Consider the following 18,226-nt stretch of genomic DNA (forward strand, 5'->3'; position numbering starts at 1 on the left):
TCTGAACAGTAATGTTAAGGAAGATTCCATTTTAGTAGGGGAAAAATAAGGTCAGAGTATGTCGAGTATGTCCACCTGCATAGGAAAAAAAGAAATCAAAGCAAATGCACCAAAATGTTAACCACAGTTCTTTCTCTATGGCCGGAGTGCCTTTCTACATTTTTCTAGTTTTGTAGCGAGCACGTCTTACTTTCACTATTGTTTTAGTATAAGCAATTACAAAAACAATCGCCATAACCAAGATTTTGGTCACTCAGTTGTATTCACTTCTTTTATAAGCAGGGGATCGTGACATTCTTTCCTTTGTTTTACAAATAACAAAGCTGTGCCCAGAAAGATTAAATGACTTGCTTGAGGCTATACAGCTAGTGGCAAAGGCACAACTAGAACCAGAAGTCTTCTGGTTCAGTGCTTTATCCACTAATTATTCTGCCTTACTGTTTCCGTTTGACCTTGTATTACTCTCCAAGGCCTGGAACAGGAAGCAGCTAATGTTCCTGCTAGTCAAGCAGGTTTCCAAGTCCAGTGCCACCCTGGAATGGACCCAAGAACCAGGCCCAAAAATGCTCTCTTTTTATGTCAGTTGCCACAGTAGAGAATGACCTGGCCACCCACACCCACCTAGGTCCAATCACTCTACTAATGAGGAAGTCCGAAAAGCAGACTTGTTTCAAGCAGACGGGCCAACGCCCTGGGCAGACTCCTTTGGTGATAGCTGTTACCTACCACTGCTTCAAGTTGCACCAGGTGCAGTCTGGTGCTCCCCCCACTGCCCCTTACCCCAATAGAAGGTGAGTCACATGGGAGTTGGACAAGCTGTCCAAATGATACCATACCTAAAAGGTGAATGACTCAGGCTGAGATAATGGAGCCTCTAACCTGGGCCCAGCCCAGTTCACTACTAACCAAGCTACCTAATAGGAGGAAAACGAGCACCAAGGCATTTGCTTTAGAAGGTTATGACCCCATACAGAAATTCAACAATAGCTGCTAGGTTATCCTTACTACGAAGACATCCATAAATCTTCTCCTTTATTTCTTATTATTTTTCCTTGCCTGGAAAACACTATGTCTGTGATTTATCATAAAGCAGGGTTGGCAGCATGCGCCAAACCTGTTCTTGTACAGTCCCAGAGCTAAAAAGGGGTTTTTGTATTTTTAAAAGGGTGTAAAAGGAGAAAAACAACATTAAAATATATACATATTTTATATATATATATAGCCTGCAAAAACCTATTAAAATAGTTCTGCCTGGTCCTTTACAGAAAAGGTTTGCCAACCCCCATTCCAAAGCATTCTTTCAAGGCAAACCTTCTACCAGCCCAAATATCAATCACTCCCTTTTTCGTATCACCAAAGAATCCCCAGGGATGAGTAGCAAAGTCAGAATAGGCAGCTGCTAAGTAACCTTTCAGAATGTCACTTATATACCACCCTCAAAGGATGCCACCCCCATTTCACTTTATAATCAAAGGTAAAAACCAAAACATGAAGTGTCAGGGCTTTGGTGAGATCAAGGTTTGTTTTTAACTTGAAACTAAAATCACCACAGGGAGGGTTCTCACATACACCCTTAACTGTCCACTCTGGCCCTGAAAGCCAAAAACCCTCAATTCTCTCTTATTACCAAACCAAATGCTAAAGAAATTCATAGGAGCAAGGCAGTATCGCACAGCCCCAAAGCACCAAGCTCCCTTGTGCAGCTGCCTATCACCAAAAAGCCAGATCTTGGGCAGAAACAGCGGCAACTCTTGGCATGGAAGCAAAGGCCACTCTTCAGGATGTAGACCAATAACCACAAGTCATTATAAATAATTAGAATATAGGATTTTCATCATGAAAAAGACAAAAAAGCAAGTCAGTATCTGGTAAAGTCACAAAAGGGAAGACAGTGTCTCAGATTCAAAAAAGCACTTAGAAGGAGAAGGAATAGCTACCCCTTATCTCTGTCTTGGTTTAAGACCCTTGCCTTCCCCTTTTCTTCCCTACCTGAGTCGTCGGCGAGGGTCAGAGGGCGTCCCAGTCCGACGGGCAGTGCCATAATCGGACATCATGCCGTAATCCAGATCATCATAGCCCATGCTACGCTGGTCATCTTCTAGCCCATAAGGCTCTGGGTGAAAACGATGCAGATCCACACTGCTCCCACCTACCCGAACTTGGGGCTGGGGCCCATACACATCCTGTCTACTAGGTGCCCGATAACCTTCCATGCTGGGCCTGTACCGCTCCTCAATGCGGGTCACCCGGGACAGACTGCCATAGTTGTCACTGCTACTTGGATAACCATCTTCATAGTGGCGGCTATATCCATCGGGAGGGTAGTGGAAGTTCCTGGGAAGGGTAGCAGTGCCTGCTTGCCCAACGTAGGGACCAGGTCCCCCATTGCCATTCTTGCGGAAGTCACGCCCCAGAGTCTGGATATAGTTGTTAGAAACTGATGAGGCATCCACAGGCAGCCCATCTGGTCCCACAGGGACTGGCTGTACTGTCCGTGTTGTCACAGTCTTCACAACTTTCTTGACCTTCACATAAGGAAAGAGAAAAGTGTGAATAATATAAGCCTCAATTCTAGACCTCTTTTTTTTTTTTTTTTAAGATTTTATTTATTTATTTGACAGAGGGAGACACAGCAAGAGAGGGAATACAAGCAGGAGGAGTGGGAGAGGGAGAAGCAGGCTTCCTGCCAAGCAGGGAGCCTGATAATGGGGCTCGATCCCAGGATGCTGGGATCATGACCTGAGCTGAAGGCAGAGGCTTAACCCACTGAGCCACCCAGGCGCCCCCCTCCCTTTTTTAAAAAGATTTTATTTATTTATTTCACAGACAGAGATTACAATCAGGCAGAGAGGCAGGCAGAGAGAGAGGGGGAAGCAAGCTCCCTGCTGAGCAAAGAGCCCAATGCAGGGTTTGATCCCAGGACCCTGGGATCATGACCTGAGCCGAAGGCAGAGGCTTCAACCCACTGAGCCACCCAGGCACCCCAATTCTAGACCTAAGAAATGAAACAAACCCCTACCGCTACCTCATTTTATCTAGAAATGCCTTACATTTTACCATCTACCTTTCACTCTCTACCTTACAGGAAGTGCCCAGGCAGGAAATCTGTGCCGGCAGTAACTATGCCTATAAGGGAAGTTATTATAGACCTTGCAGACTTCTCTCTTCCCCATTCCATTCAATTTTCCCATATCTCTTCTATCTTCCCTGTCTAGCCAGAGATCACACGTTCTTTATGCATTCACTACAGATTGATACTTTCCATCTACCCTAAGTGCTTAATCTCTCCCCCACCACCAAGAAAGACCAAAGGAAGACCTCCTCTTATCATCCCAGACCTTATACAAGTCTTAGCTTACTGTGGTCTCTGTGCGCCGAGTAGTTCCATCATCAGAGGTCTCCACAGAGACAACAGACATGGCTCCCTCAGGGTCCTCCTCCGTGTAGGTCCCCACAATCTGCCCTGGCTCCTGCATTCTGGGAATGGTGCTATACACAAGGTGACTGTGATCCTGTATGGAAAGGTGGAAAAGGAAGGAATGACTATTAAGCCATATATATCAATAGTCCAACCCAATGAGAAGTAGTCTCCCTAGAGAGATTCCTCATGCATCTTCCATGGGCCCCAGGATTTTTAGTGGAGTACATGTCCCCACCTTTTGAACTTATACAAAAGAGCAGAAGATGTAAGTCCCCAGTTCTAGTCATTTTAACAAATATAAACTGAGTCAACTATAGCCACATCAACACCCAAGTGACAGAGACAGCAGATTTAACTTCCCAGTTCTGGTCATCAAAGTGTCTATGAACTGTGTTAACTGTGGCTACATCTGCATCTGGGTGATCCTTCAAGAAAGAAGTTCACCAGTAAAGAACTTTTAAGATGAACCAGAAAGTCCCCCCAAAAACCCTCTTCTAACTGACTCTGTTACTCTTTAGAAACTGCCTAAGACTCAAGACCAGTGAGATTTCAGGTAAGAACAGAAGCACGCCCATCCGAGAAAAGGGATGCAATAACTGAAGGATCAAATACAGGAACAGTGGCCGTTAAAACTCATTCCAAAATACAACTACACATATACACTTATGCTCCACTACTTTATTTTCCTAAATGAAAGAATCTAATTAATGGGTGGGTTCTTACAATGTATCAGGCACTTTGCAAGACACCAATATGCTCTTACAGGCTGGGGAAGTAAGAGAAAAATGAAGCAACCCAGACCTTGAGCCAAAGACATTACCTGGGGTCCGTTGAGTTTCAGATCTGAAAATTTCTGTCGCTCAAGGTCAGCATCGCCCACAAACCGGCCGTTCTGAAACATAGCCCACAAGAAGACAATTCATTTTGTGGCCCTCCTTTGCTCTATCAAATACAAATGATCTTTTTTCCAAACAGGAAAGGGTTTTCAAATAGGTATTTGTGGCCTGGAGTCCTTCTGTCAAGGACTTAAAGAAGAACCACATCACTCCTTAGTTTTAGCACTTTCCTCAAAAGTGGAATTGGGCCTGGAACTGGCAGACTGGGTCTCTGGAACATAAGAAGGTAAGCTCCATGAGGGCAGACATTTTTTCTATTTTTATTTTTGGTCAGTTTTGTTCAATGATATATTTCCAGTGCCTTGAACAATGCTTGGCACATAATAGGCACTCAAAAACTATTTGCTGAGTAAACAGCAGAGACTCAGGTAAGTCCTTAAAAATACAAGGAAAGTTAGAAAAGCTAGGTTGGGGAGTTTCCAAAAACCCTCTTTATTGCTCCATCCATCTTCATGCTCTACTACCACTGGAAACTCCCACATCAGCCAGCTTTTAAAGAGAGACACAAGAGATAAAGTCTCCCTTTCCAAGCAGGAAGAAAACGAGGACCCCAATTCCCCTCTGCAAAAACAGTTGTCTCAACATCATCATCATCACCAATTTTTAGAGCCACTGAACATAAGCTGCTCTGTTTTGAGCAGCAGGAAATAATCTAACAACATTACACTACGTAAAAATACAGTTGACTGCTCCTCTTCCAATAGGAAACAGTGAGATCCAGCCACCTTGGAAGACTTCCCCCACCCTACTCCTATTACACAGGGAGTGTAATGCTGCAGGGAGAGGAAGTTAAACATTACTTTCAGGAAGAAGGAAAGGTGTGGCTTCGTTGCCGAACAGAAGTTAAAAATAAGAGAGAGAGAGAAAGAAAGAAACCCAGTACTAAATTCTGGAATTCCCCACCACCTCCAAGCCTGAGCCGTCCTGCTCTCCCCTTTCAATATATACCGCTCATTGCTAACCCTCTATTCTGATTCCTATAAAAATCCTAGGAACACTGCAAACGTACTGCTTCCAAGTCTCCTAAATGGACTTTTGTCCTCTCACACAATATGCTCCTCAGCATGATGGATCTTCTCTGTCTTAAAAAATAAATAAGTAATCAATGTAAAGGACTACTGGAGCATAAGCACTATTGTTAGTTCCCAACCAGAGATCCCTTAAGATGGTGGAATCTACCAGGCAAGGTCTACCCTACACATACACACCCTCAGACAGATTACATCACAGCGAAGTCAGACCAGAGAAACCACAGGAAACACAAGATACTTCTCATTTCTAACACCAACTCCCCCAAGTCACTCAGAGGCAGCCAACCCAGAGACCACTGGCTCCTGTGGTTATCTGGGTTAAATAACAGCACGATGCTCCTTCTCCAGCTCTAACCAACAGAATTAACAGTGATACCCTCCCCACAAGACATGATCTGCAAAGCTAACAAAACAAGCATACAAGGACAATATGGAGCAGGAATACACAATTTATGGATACTGCCACACCTTCTGAGCAGACTGTTCCCTGAGCAAGAATGAACCGGAGCTAAGAGTGTAAGATACCCAACCTCACCAACCACTAAGCAGGCATTTACCTTTCTGAATGTTTGATACCAAGTTGGGGGGGGGGGGGGTGATCAGAGAAAACAGAAGGACCTTAGGTACAGCTCCTAACTATATGATTTACCATGACTAGAATTACATCCCAAACCAGAAATCCCACTCCAGCAAAACAGTAAGTCAGACAGATGCTTCTTGAGATACATCTATTCAACTCAGCAGAGCAGCAATATTCCCTATCTCTTACATCAGTACTGGAAAGGAGGTTCACCATGATACACGGGCACCGGACAGCCCATCACCACAAGGAAAGCAGTTTCCCAAGTAGGATCATAGCCTCTCTATGACCATGCCAAAGTCCTACCTGCAAGTCTGATGGAGAGAGGGGTTACCTGATGCCGGCGGGTGAGGGTGCCGTTGGCCATGAGTGGGTTGGCATCTTGTGGTGAGACCCGGACGCGTTCCAGTTGCGCCGAGACGTGGCGCCGTTCCTCCTCCAGCGCCCGGGTCAGCTTCTCAAACTGGGCCTCTTGTTCCTTCACAGAGGCCAAGATGCTGGCGGTCGACTCCACCTCTGAGTCGTCCATGAAGGTAAGGGGCGGAGCCGCCGCAGGGCAGGGTAAAAAGGAAGGTGTGGATCACAGAGGGAGGAGCAAAGAGGGAGAAGGCCCCCCTCACTTCACACTACTGAGAGAAGGTAAGGGAGAGGAGAAAAAAGGTCACAGGTCAGAGAAGACAGATGAATCATTAATCCCAGAGCCAAAGATGCCCTCTTGTGGTTTTACCGCAAGGCAGAAAGCCAACCACCACCAAGCCTAGGAGCCCATCACCACTGTCCGCTCAAGCAGGATCCTTTGCCCACTACCCTTTAACACCTCAACAGAAATAACCACCGCATGGAAAGGTGCAACTAGATCCAAGTCTACACTGTTGGCAGGAGAGGGAGAATATGGCTAAGTACTATAGTCATAGTCATAACAGGAGATTAGTATTAGATTATTTTTCCCTGGAAAAATTTGCTGGCATTAAGTCAGTGAAAGTTGTAACTCCACAGCACACACCAGCACTCACTGGCCCGCAGAGGCGAGCCACTTCTAGAATTAAGGGAACAGTACAGACCTACAGTTCTTACCTCCCCACATCTGAACACTGAAATTGCCTCAGGGGTGGCAAAGTTTACTAAATGAATATGCAGGTTAAAATGCCAATCAATCAAGAAACATAAATCGTGGGGTGCCTGGGTGGCTCAGTGGGTTAAAGCCTCTGCCTTCGGCTCAGGTCATGATCCCAGGGTCCTGGGATTGAGCCCCCGCATCGGGCTCTCTGCTCAGCGGGGAGCCTGCTTCCCTTCCTCTCTCTGCCTACCTGTGATCTGTCAAATGAATAAATAAAATCTTAAAAAAAAAAAAAAAGAAAGAAACATAAATGGTAAAAAAAACTTCCTACCGTCAAATGCAGGCAACAAAATGAAGGCCCTCATTTTGAATACATTTATGAAGGAGTCTTTCTACTTTTCAAAACCATACTATAATGCTGAAGGCAAACCATGGGCCTTGGCTCAAGGAGACAAGAGAGCAAGCAGTAAAACCACAAAAAATTCTGTATGTAAAAAGGCTCCACTTGCAGCGACCTTCACCTCTTCGGGAAGTAGGAAAATGAACACTGGGCTCGAACTCTGAAATTGCCCCTTGAAATAGTTCACATTCTAACCTTCAGTCAATGTCTGGGAACTTCCTATATCCCTGTTATCCTGCAGAAAGCTCTAAATAAACCAACTGCATTTTTATATCTTTACCTATTCCAACTCGGGTTAGACACCCAAGTAGCTAAAGGATTTGTGTTCTATTTATACAATAAATGATTGTTGTATAAAAAGGAAGAGTTCCCCACACCCTACTGCATTAACTGCAAGTCGGCCAGTAAATGGAGGGGCCCTGTAGACACACCATTGGACTCAATAGGGTTTCTCGCTTACAAACTGGCTACAGGAGACTTTATGGCCAATCCAACATATACCATGTCAAGAGGTTTTAAAATACACTTTCTTCCCCTATTCCCCACCCTCTTCTCAACCCCTTAAAGAAAAAGAGGTACTTAAAAAATTTATTCTTAATAAACATATTTCCATACACACCTGTTAAGACAAGGTCGTAACTGACTGGTTTTAACAGAGTACAGCCCAGTCTAGATTCAAAAAATCATGGGAGAAGCATCCCAGCCACCACAGCAAGGAGGAAGCAGGAAGGAGAGAGCTGCAGAAATATTTGGAGGAAAAATGAGATTGAGAGGAAAATAAAATATACCCAAAACATTAAAAAATAAGAGGAAGGGGCAGGTATTGGGAGAAAGACAATCTGGGAATGGAAGGGAGTCATAGGACTTGCAATTGCTTAATGTAACAAATGCCCTTGGGACTTTGTTCTGTCTTCAGATACCAGGACCCTGATGTAGTTTTTATTAAAACCTGGATTCTACTGTCATGGAGTACTTCTGTACAGAATAGGTTATAATATAGATAAAAATTCACTTATCCCCTATTCCCAGCAATCAAAGTGGGGGAGGGGAATTTCTGATGTTGGAATGCCCTTCCCCCTTCTTCCCACCTCTAAGGCAGAAACCTCAAAGCCCAGTCCCAGCATGCCCACAAAGACATTGAGAAACCAATGCAATAGTGGGGAAGACATGTGGGGACTAGCCTAGACTGAGCCTTTTGCTTCAGTTCCCTTTCCCACGCTACCCAGGGCCCCTACCAAACACAAGCACTGGGGCCTGTTTGCTCTAGAGTATATGCAGCATTCTGCAAGCAGGAGTACCCAGAAGAACAGATAGACAGGTGTCCAATAAACTCCCTAATTAATCCTCTACCATTAAGACATCTTCCAGGGACCCAGCACCGAAATCCAAGAATGTGGCAGCCCCCTCTAAATTTCTCTGTCTTTGGCTCTGGGTTCCTGCAATCACTTATCAACTACTGTTCTTCCTTCCGGTCTGTTGCTGAGTTTTCCTATTCCCACCCTACATCCCAACAGGCCACTCAAACGTCTTTAATAAGTATCCTCATTAAAAAAAAAAAAACTTTTTTAAATGCTGCTCCCTCATCTCTATTGCTTCATTTTAAGCACTGAACATATCCGGTCTGTACGATGACCTACGAACCTTCATACCGGGAGGACTCTAAAGCGCAAGAGAGATCTTCCAGTTCTAGATTTCAACAGGGCCTGAACTGCAGTTACCACTCTGGCAGCCTCCACCCTGTAATCTTCTTTGCTAATAAATACCCAAACTACCACTATCACGGGGCATACAGTAACAACACTTCCTGCTGCAGAGAAATTGTCATTGTGTGGTAAACAGCTACTTTTTACCCCTACAACTTTCAATAAAGGGAGTTAAGAAAGGATAGTCGGAAAACTACCCAGGGCTCTAAATCAGGATGCAGGATCTTTTCGCATCCTTCACGGCTTTAAGGACTGAGCACCAGGCTCTAATCTGCAGAAGACGACGACACAGCTAAGCAGCAAGAAAGGATCAGATTCCTAGACCTGACAGCACGGTGAGATTTTCTGCCTGAAAGGGGGCAGAGGCAGAGGCTATGTAGGATAGGACGCAGAAGACTGGTCCCAGTCCTGGCGCTGCCACTAGCCAACAGTGGCAGGAAGTCAATGCCATGTTCTCATCTGAGAGATGCCAGCATCACCAGCCCAATTCAACTGAGAGCTGCTAAGAGGATCAGGTGAGATAACGCAGGTCATACAAATGTGAGGTCTGAAGTTGCTTCAAGAGTTAGTTTCTATCTCCCAATTACATTACTTAATGGTAACGCCTCAGCCCAAAACTATTTTGTGAACTAGTAGATGAGACTAACCGGATCAAAAGCATAACTGGGTTCTAAGGAGTGGATGAGCTGGTTCCCCTGCTCCAACTCTATTTACTAGGAGGTCCCACCTAGACCAGTGTTTCCAGGACACAGGGTGCAGGATTACACACCCGCTATAATAAGTTCTTGACCCCTTATTGGAGGCCTTAGCAGTTTTTGACCACAGAGAAAGGGAAGGTGAAAAGAACTAACAATTACTGAGTGTTTTACATTTATTATGGTAGTAATACAATGCTAAAGAAGGAAGTTTTACTGCAAATGAGAAAATGGGCTCTAGGTGAAGAAATTACCCAAGGTCTTGGTTAATAGCAAATTCTGAATTTAAACTCAAGTATATTCCATTCCAAAGCCTGTGTTCTCTTTCTACTACATGCTGTCAAGCCTAGAAAGTACAAGCCCCGTAAAGATGTACAGTCCAGCCCTTCCCCCCCATAGTCCTTGCACTTTCTGCCAAAACATCACAAGAAATAAGTGGGGGAGGGGATTTCCATTTTTCCTTACATTAAAGGGTTACTCATAATATCTACATAGAGGATATAAGTGGGAGAAGGGACACAAATGGGAGGAAAAAGAGAGCGGAAGTGGGGGACTTCCCACTGTGGGGGGGACAGCCCACCTCACAACTCAGACTTGAAGAGTCTTCATCAGTGCCATACACATAAAAAAAATTGTGCTTTAAACCAGAATCTGCAAACCACTAATGGACTTTGGCAATTAGAGTCAAGAAAGTCACGGGAGTCCAGGCCAACACCTTTCTTAATATTTTCAAATGCATTACACTGGCTCTCACTACAAAAAGATGGTCAAGGAATTCTCCAAATGAGGAGAGAAAGACCACACATAAAGTGCGCCCTGCCATTCCCCTAAGAGTAGACCTTCCCCTAAGACTATGACTGGTTTTACTTGTAACAAGCCATAGGTGCTATAGACCTTGAATCTACAGCCAAGTCTCCAGCATTCGGGTGATGACAATAGTAAAAATTCAGTCTCTTCCGTAAGAAACCCAAACCAAAAGTTAAATTGGATCAAATACCCAGAAGGACCAAAGAGATGATGCCAACCAGTAGCTGGGTAAAAAGTATCAACAATAACACAGCCCCTGGAATGGCCTATCCTACTGTCATGTGGCTATAGGAATGTAACTTAAGATTCTCAGTTAAGAATACAGGCTTTGGCATCTGCCTGGGTTCAAATCCCAGTTCCACTGCTTCTTAGCTATAGAACTTTGGGCAAAATACCACTTAAGCTCTAAACCTCAGGTTCCTTTTCTGTAAAATGGGGGAAATAAAATACACGTAAGAGTAACTGCAAGAAGTATGTGAGACAATCCACATAAAGTGCTTAGAAAATGTTTTGACACACAGCAAGCTATTAATATGGTTACTGATAAAACACTACCACAAATAGCTAACACAAGGGGCCAGAGTTTGGTGGTGTTAATAGGACTTTTGAATAAGCCACATATATCTCCACATGCTCCCCTCTCCGCTTTTATAAGAAGCCCAGTAAACTACAGGAATTCTCCACACTCTCAAAGGGAAAGACAAAATAAAATTCCAGACTAGGGGTCAAAAGACCTGGGGTTCAAGTTCTGGCTCTGCCTGAAAGTAGCTGTGAGAACTAACTCAAAGGGTAAGTTATAACCCCTGTAATCTTCACTTTCATTACTTGTCAGGGTTTAGCTTTAATGGGCTAATATATGTAAAAGTATAGGCTGGGTGACTGAACTTCTCCTACATCCTTGCTATTCCGATAAGTATATCTGAAGACATTGGTGCCTGGGTGGTTCAGTTGGTTGAGTGACTGCCTTCAGCTCAGGTCATGATCCTGCAGTCCCAGGATCAAGTCCCGCATCCAGCTCCCTGCTCAGCAGGGGGTCTGCTTCTCCCTCTGACCTTTCTTTCCCCTTTCAGGCTCGCTAGCTCTCATTCTCTCTCTCTCTCAAATAAATAAATAAAATCTTAAAAAAAAAAAAAAAGTATATCCAAAGACATGACCAGAATTAGGCAAGCTACCCCTTATGGAAAGAAGAGAAAGTATCTGCCCTCAGATGGAGAACTCTAAACCCCCTCAGAATAGTCTTAGAGTTTCTTCGGAAAGAAATTTTATCTTCTGCAGCCAATCCCAAAACCAGTCGTCCTCTTTCCTTCCTTTTTATTATGAAATCAAAACCAATGTCACAAAGTGATACCTTCCCCCAAAAGCAAGGATAAGCAAAATTCTATGTCATCCTAGTGATTTCAAATGACTGTTTTAAAAAGCACACTGAGCCTCACACTGAAGAATACCAATCAATAAAATATAGCACCTGTAACACCACAGAGCTATACTATGTAAGGCTCAAGCCAACAAAGGTTCGTCTTCTAGATCCCTAAAAAGTATCTGTTTGCCTAAAACCACATGTGCTCCAAAATTCAAAGCAATTATTCCTGTTCAACCATATGCACAGAAAACTGCCATTTTATTTTTAAATTAAAGGGATATATTTAGTAGTATTTTCTTTTCTGGCTTCTTATCACCAAGAGTGCATATACAGGTCCAAGGTCTAAGTGCCCCACCTACCACCTGATGTTCCACCATCTCAAGCTCCGTGAGAACAATTCCAGTGTTCCCTGCCTTTGTTGGCAGACTTAACTGCCACACTAAGCCCAAGTCCCTGGACGTGATCTGCAGGAAGACCTAAAGAGTACTCCGCCCACTTCATGATCTCAACTGACCACTTCTCAGAGTTACAAAACTGGTATGATGGAAATGGCCCTTTCTTAGGTGTTAGCAGTTTCTGAGCTTTGCTGTGAATGGGCCTGATGCAAGGTCCAGCTTCGCCACCTAAAAGCACCCAAAAGACAGACTGGGGACTTTCATTTTCACAGGGAAAAACTAGATCTCAATGTGTCCACCATGAACCTCTCTGACGAATTAAGAAGTATGACAAATCACTGTCCTCTTTGGGAAGAGTGATACTTCTGATTGGAGATCCAGAGCAAAGAAGGAAAATAAATATCTTGAAAGTTTTGTTCTTTTTTTAAGATATTGTTAAAAGGAGGTTGAGTTGGACATCTCCACAGATCAACAGGACACCTTAAACTCACCTCAGTCTTATCATCCTGACCCAAATTTACATATCAGAATTTAGTTTTTACTGTGACTGTGACTTTAAAAGAAAAAAAAAAAAATCAACTCCATCATCTTGACCCTAAATTCGGAAACCAGATGGAACATTATCCTTGTTCTCTTTTCCTCTACCTTGAATTCTGGGAACCCCCAAACCATAACATACTAAATGGCTGAATGCTGGACTGGCTTTGAAGCAAAGGAAGGGTGTGGCTCTCAGCTAGTGAGGGGCCCAGTCTGAAAGGGTATGGAAAGAAACAAAACCTGCTTCTCTCTGGGGCACGTATGACACACACACACAGGACTGGTCTAACAAGTCCTTCTGATCTCTCAGGCCAGGCCGCCTCCTTCTCCACCCCCATTACCCACATGCCTCTCCAAGGCCCTCCACTGGGACAGACAACGCTGAATTTTCTCTCAATCCTGAAAGTCTGAGACACATCAGTTGCTTACCTGGATCCCTGATGCAACCCTGACAAAGAAGCCTCACCTAGCCTTATAAGGCGAAAGCAGAGCTTTAGGGAGAGGCCGATAAGGAAACAAAGATAAGAGGGAGGGGCAAAAAGAAGGAGGTGTCAGACTGGAGGAAGGGGAGAGGCCAAATGCCTTTCTCCTCCCTACAGGAGAAGGGAGAAAAAGAAAGGGAGGTCAAGTACACAATGGGAAGTGAGAAAAAGTCTAATCAAACTGGGAAGGTATTGTGTAACTCCTGTGTCATAAAACAGAAATCCTAAAATTAACTAGGATACCTTATACCCTTCCCTACCCTAGGCTAGAAAAAAAAAATTTTCATGGAAAAAAAAGCTTAACCTTAGGGTTTTCTAGAGGTCACCAAACTGCTTGAGCTCACATTCCTTTTTTAAAGAAGTAGCTTCTCACCAAACCCCCTTACTTTCTATCTATGGCATTCTCAACATTTCCTTCCCCATCCTCTGTTTTTTAAGATTATTTACTTATTTATTTGTCATAGAAAGAGAGGTGAGGGGGAGCACAAGCAGGGAGAAGAGGCAGAGAGGGAGGGAGAACCAGACTCGCTGCTGAGCAAAGACACCATGAAGGACTCAATCCCAGGACCTGGGATCATGACCTGAACCAAAGGCAGCCACTTAACTGACTGAGCCACCCAGGCGTTCCCCTTGCCCCTCCTTTGACAGTGACTTGGGATAGCTGCAACCAGCTAACTGAATCACATTTATAGTCCTGCTTCCTCAAAGCACTGAAAAGAGCAGTAAGACACCCCTCCATCACGTTGAGAATATACACACTTTTTGAGACAAGCAACAAAAGAGTCTATGAGGAAATAAGAGAAAGTGTGAAGGTCCTGTTTCAGCTATAGGACAGATGCTGAAGGAAATGTTTTTCCCTATCTAAAAGAAAGAAAAAAATCTGACTTTACAGGGGAAGAAAAGTTGTGATCTATTAATTAACTGATCTCCCCTTCTAAGTTACCACACATAATCTTCTCAGCAACCTCTGGGGTGACACTAGCCCCTTTTTATAAATGGCCCCTTTTTATAAATGAGTAAACTGTACATCAGAAGAACTCAGTATCCTGCCCAAGGTCATAGAGCCAGTGAGTAGTGGAAATGCACCCGTTCTACTCCAAGTTCATGTTCCTTCTTTCTGACAGAGTAAAGAGGGTATGCACTTTCTACACATCTTGTGGGTAAAAGACATTCTAATTCCAATAGAGAAGCTGACCAAAAGCTTTTTTTTTAATGAATTTTGTTTATTTATTTATTTGACAGACAGATCACAAGTAGGCAGAGAGGCTGGTGGGGGAGTGGGAAACAGGCTCCCCCGTGAGCGAGAGCCTTACACGGGGCTCGATCCCAGGACCCCAAGATCATGACCTGAGCTGAAGGCAGAGGCTCAACCCACTGAGCCATCCAGGCCCCTCAAAAGTAAACTTTTGAGAAGGAGGATGGTGTGAAGACAGGTAAGACTTTTGGGTCTTACCTTCACTTTATTTTTTAATTTTTTAGAAAAGATTTATTATGGGAGGGGGGGTGAGTGTGCATGAGAGAGCCTGGGGAGGGGCAGAGGGAAAGGAAGAAAATCTCAAGCCAACTCCATGTGCTGAGGTGTGCTGAGCTGAGCCTGACACAGCTCAATATGAGTGACCATAAGATCATGACCTGAGCTGAAATCAAGAGTAGGGTGCTTGGGTGCCTGGGTGGCTCAGTGGGTTAAAGCCTCTGCCTTCAGCCCAGGTCATGATCTCAGGGTCCTGGGGTCAAGTCCCACATCGGGCTCTCCGCTTGGCAGGGAGCCTGCTTCCTTCTCTCTCTCTGCCTACTTGTGATCTCTCCCTGTCAAATAAATAAATAAAAATCTTAAAAAAAAAAAAAAAAAAAAAGAGTGGGGTGCTTAACTGACTGAGCCACCCAGGCGTCCCTGGGTCTTACCTTCATTTTAATGAGCAAGAACTGGGGCCCCTGGGTGGCTCAGTTGTTAAGTGTCTGCCTTCAGCTCAGGTCATGATCCCAGGGTCCTGGGATGGAGCCCTGCATCTGAGCCCCATATCTATGCTCCCTGAGCCTGGTCCTCCCTCTCCTACTCCCCCTGCTTGTGTTCCCTCTGTCAAATAAATAAATAAAATCGTAAAAAAAAATAATAATGAGCAAGAATTTATTTGATTCTGAGGAAAAATAGCTTGCAATCTACCTCAGACTTCCCATTCTGTAAAAGAATAAGAATTCAGGAGGGAAGGTGCTAGGGGCAAAAGTAATGCAACTTTTTACACAGTCACCTATCCACTGGAGGGCTTGCTCTAGAAATCTGGCCACATGCCACATTCTCAAATCATCCCCATCTCAAGAAAGAAAACCTAATTACAAATATACCTACTCTCATTTTTAATGTGGCATCTCGCTAAACGAAAAGCAGAGATCAGAGTTAGGGGAGGAAACAGAAGGAACTAGAAGCAGGGAAGTTTCGTGCTGGCCAGTATCAGAACAGAGGGGAGGGATTGTTCTAGCGGTATGTTAGCAATCTGCCTCTGGGGCAGCTGTCCCCCTGGGCAATCAAAGGCGGGTTTGTGTGTATGCTCAGGGCCTAGCCAGCTTGGCAAGAGGTTGAGGACTCAGCCACCCAATCCACAAAGTTAGAAGAGATGCCTGTTTCACAGCTGGAATGGAGGGCAGGGAAAACATAAAATAAGAGGGAAAAGGAAGGAGGGGCACAGAGAGTGCTACAGGTGCTATTTCGGGGTGGGGGGTGGCTAGAGAATCCCAGGAAACTACTAACCATTCCCTAGTAATGTGCTAACAATGAACTACCAGTACCTCCCAATAATGAAATCAAAGAATGGGTAGGTTTCTCTAGCTCTGTGTGTAGTAGGGTGCCAAGTGGAAGGGTGAAATGTAAAATGCTGGGCCCCAGCATCTCCTGGTTCTCTCTGTCCCTTTCAGACCCAACAAAGTATCTGCAATATAGAGAGTGAATAAACATTATATAAACAAATATCTATTTCTTTCTAGAATTCCTTTCTTAATTAAATCCTAGAGATCTATAAATTAACAGTAACACACATAAAACTCGGTGAAACTCCCCAATGCTAGGAGATGGAAGCCATTTATATAACTCAAGTACTGAGATGCAAAAGGCCACAGTCAGAATTCACACTCCCTAATCCCTCAGAGTAGCTAGATGCTCCGAGACCCATTAGACACACAAAGGCTGCTCTCTTCTCAGTAGAGCCCTGGAGCAGAGCTGCTCTCCAGGGACAAAGAGATTTCACAGGAGAACCACAAAGACATGGCCCCTCTCTGTTCCCCCACTCCCAGCTTTCTCACTTCCTGTCACAGTAGCACCAGACCACAGTCTCCCAGAAACAAACAAATACAAAGTGCTGGATTCTGGGCTGCAGGCCAACCGCATTCCAGGGCATCCTGTCTACCAATCACCAGTCAGAGCTCCCACTTTGCCCCGCTCAGTTCCTTATCATGTTCAGGAAAACAACCCTCCTCCCTGCCCCAAGCCAACACTACATAGGACAAAGCTAAGGCCTTTGAGAATCCGCAGAAAGATACTGTGTGGATCTAAGGGTTGAAAGGGGGTGAGGGGATTTTTAAGATTCCTACTTGGCAAGTGTCTTTACTTTGCAGGCATGCGTAGGGGATTTTAAAGCTGCTCCTCATATTCCGTTCCGATACATGGGATACCACCCAAAGAACACTTCAGAATAGCAATCTGACTGCCACTCCGGAATCAGTCAAGGAAACATTCCCAGCTGGAGAACGACTTTAAAACACATCCTCTGTCACCCCTTTCCACCGTCTTCAAACCCCTTTCCCCCCACAAGCAGAAAGTTAATTCTTAGAGGCCCCACAGACAACAAACAAAGGCAGCAAGCTCCACCCTAAGAAGAGGCAGGATAAGCACCAGCAGGTGCTGGGAGCAAAGTTCTCTACATCCCTAGGGAATGAGGGGAGGCCTAGAATTGCTCAGTAGTATTTGCAAGCAAAGAGGCCAAGACAGCAACCTCAGTTTTTCCAGCTCACTACTGCCCCTGGAGTGGGTCAAGGGCTGTAGATTGGAACCTCTACTGAGGGGAGGGGGGGGGGGTGCTTCCTTTCTAATAAGGGTCCTCAACTAATTTCAAGAATGGGATAAATGATGCATTCTTCTGTTATCTTGTAGGAGCACATTGGATGTTAGCCCTAAACCCCAGAAGCAAAGATTGAGATACAAGTCAATCTAATCTATTAGCCGGGAGATTCTTGAAATCCAAAGAAGGAACACCCTTTGCCCACAGGGCTCAATTCCCTTTGCATAAAGCACAGCACAGGCTCAGCAGAGTTCTCCAACCAGGAGGGACTAGTAATATGCTATAATTTCTCATCGTTTATTCCTTTTCTTTCTCCTAAAAACTCCTTCCCCCTTCTTCTTGGATCTGCTACAAGTAGTCTGGGCTGAACCCTCATTCAGACTGTATATGATGCAAAAGGAGCCTAAGTCTGAAATAGCATAACTTAGAAGGAATTAACTCATATTTGGATCTGACATAACCAGGTGGAAGGAGGTAGGGCAGGAATATACACACCAGTCAGCCATCTAAGGCTGGGTAGTAAAATGGGTATTTAGCAACGCTAGGCTTTAGAACAGAACTTCAATAGCAGAGCCTAACCACTGCAAACTATCACAGAAGCACACAAACAGAAGTTTCAGATCTCTTACCTAGCACTGAATCAGACTAACTCCTTTTTTCTCTCAAAAGTAACAGAGCCTGGGTGGCTCAGTCGGTTAAAGCCCTAACTTTTGATTTCAGCTCAGATCATGATCTCAGGATCCAGACGCTTGTCAGGCTCTGCTCAGCACGAGTTGGCTTGAGAGACTCTCCTTCTGCCCCTCCCCTTGCTCTCTT

The 18,226-nt window shown here is 44.5% G+C and overlaps 1 protein-coding gene across 1 annotated transcript in view; it reads right to left on the reverse strand.

The window, feature by feature from the left end:
* CTNND1 (catenin delta 1) overlaps nt 1–18,226 on the reverse strand; it is a 47,027-nt gene that overhangs the window by 14,571 nt on the left and 14,230 nt on the right. The window contains 5 exon segments of the mRNA XM_032846530.1: nt 1,990–2,525; nt 3,360–3,512; nt 4,242–4,313; nt 6,263–6,557; nt 8,005–8,122. Coding sequence (XP_032702421.1) covers nt 1,990–2,525; nt 3,360–3,512; nt 4,242–4,313; nt 6,263–6,457 — 956 coding nt within the window. The 5' untranslated portion in view covers nt 6,458–6,557; nt 8,005–8,122.

The sequence above is a fragment of the Lontra canadensis genome, unplaced genomic scaffold, assembly GCF_010015895.1.
Source record: "Lontra canadensis isolate GAN:19392208 unplaced genomic scaffold, GSC_riverotter_1.0 scaffold176, whole genome shotgun sequence".
Classification (NCBI taxonomy): Eukaryota; Metazoa; Chordata; class Mammalia; order Carnivora; family Mustelidae; genus Lontra; species Lontra canadensis.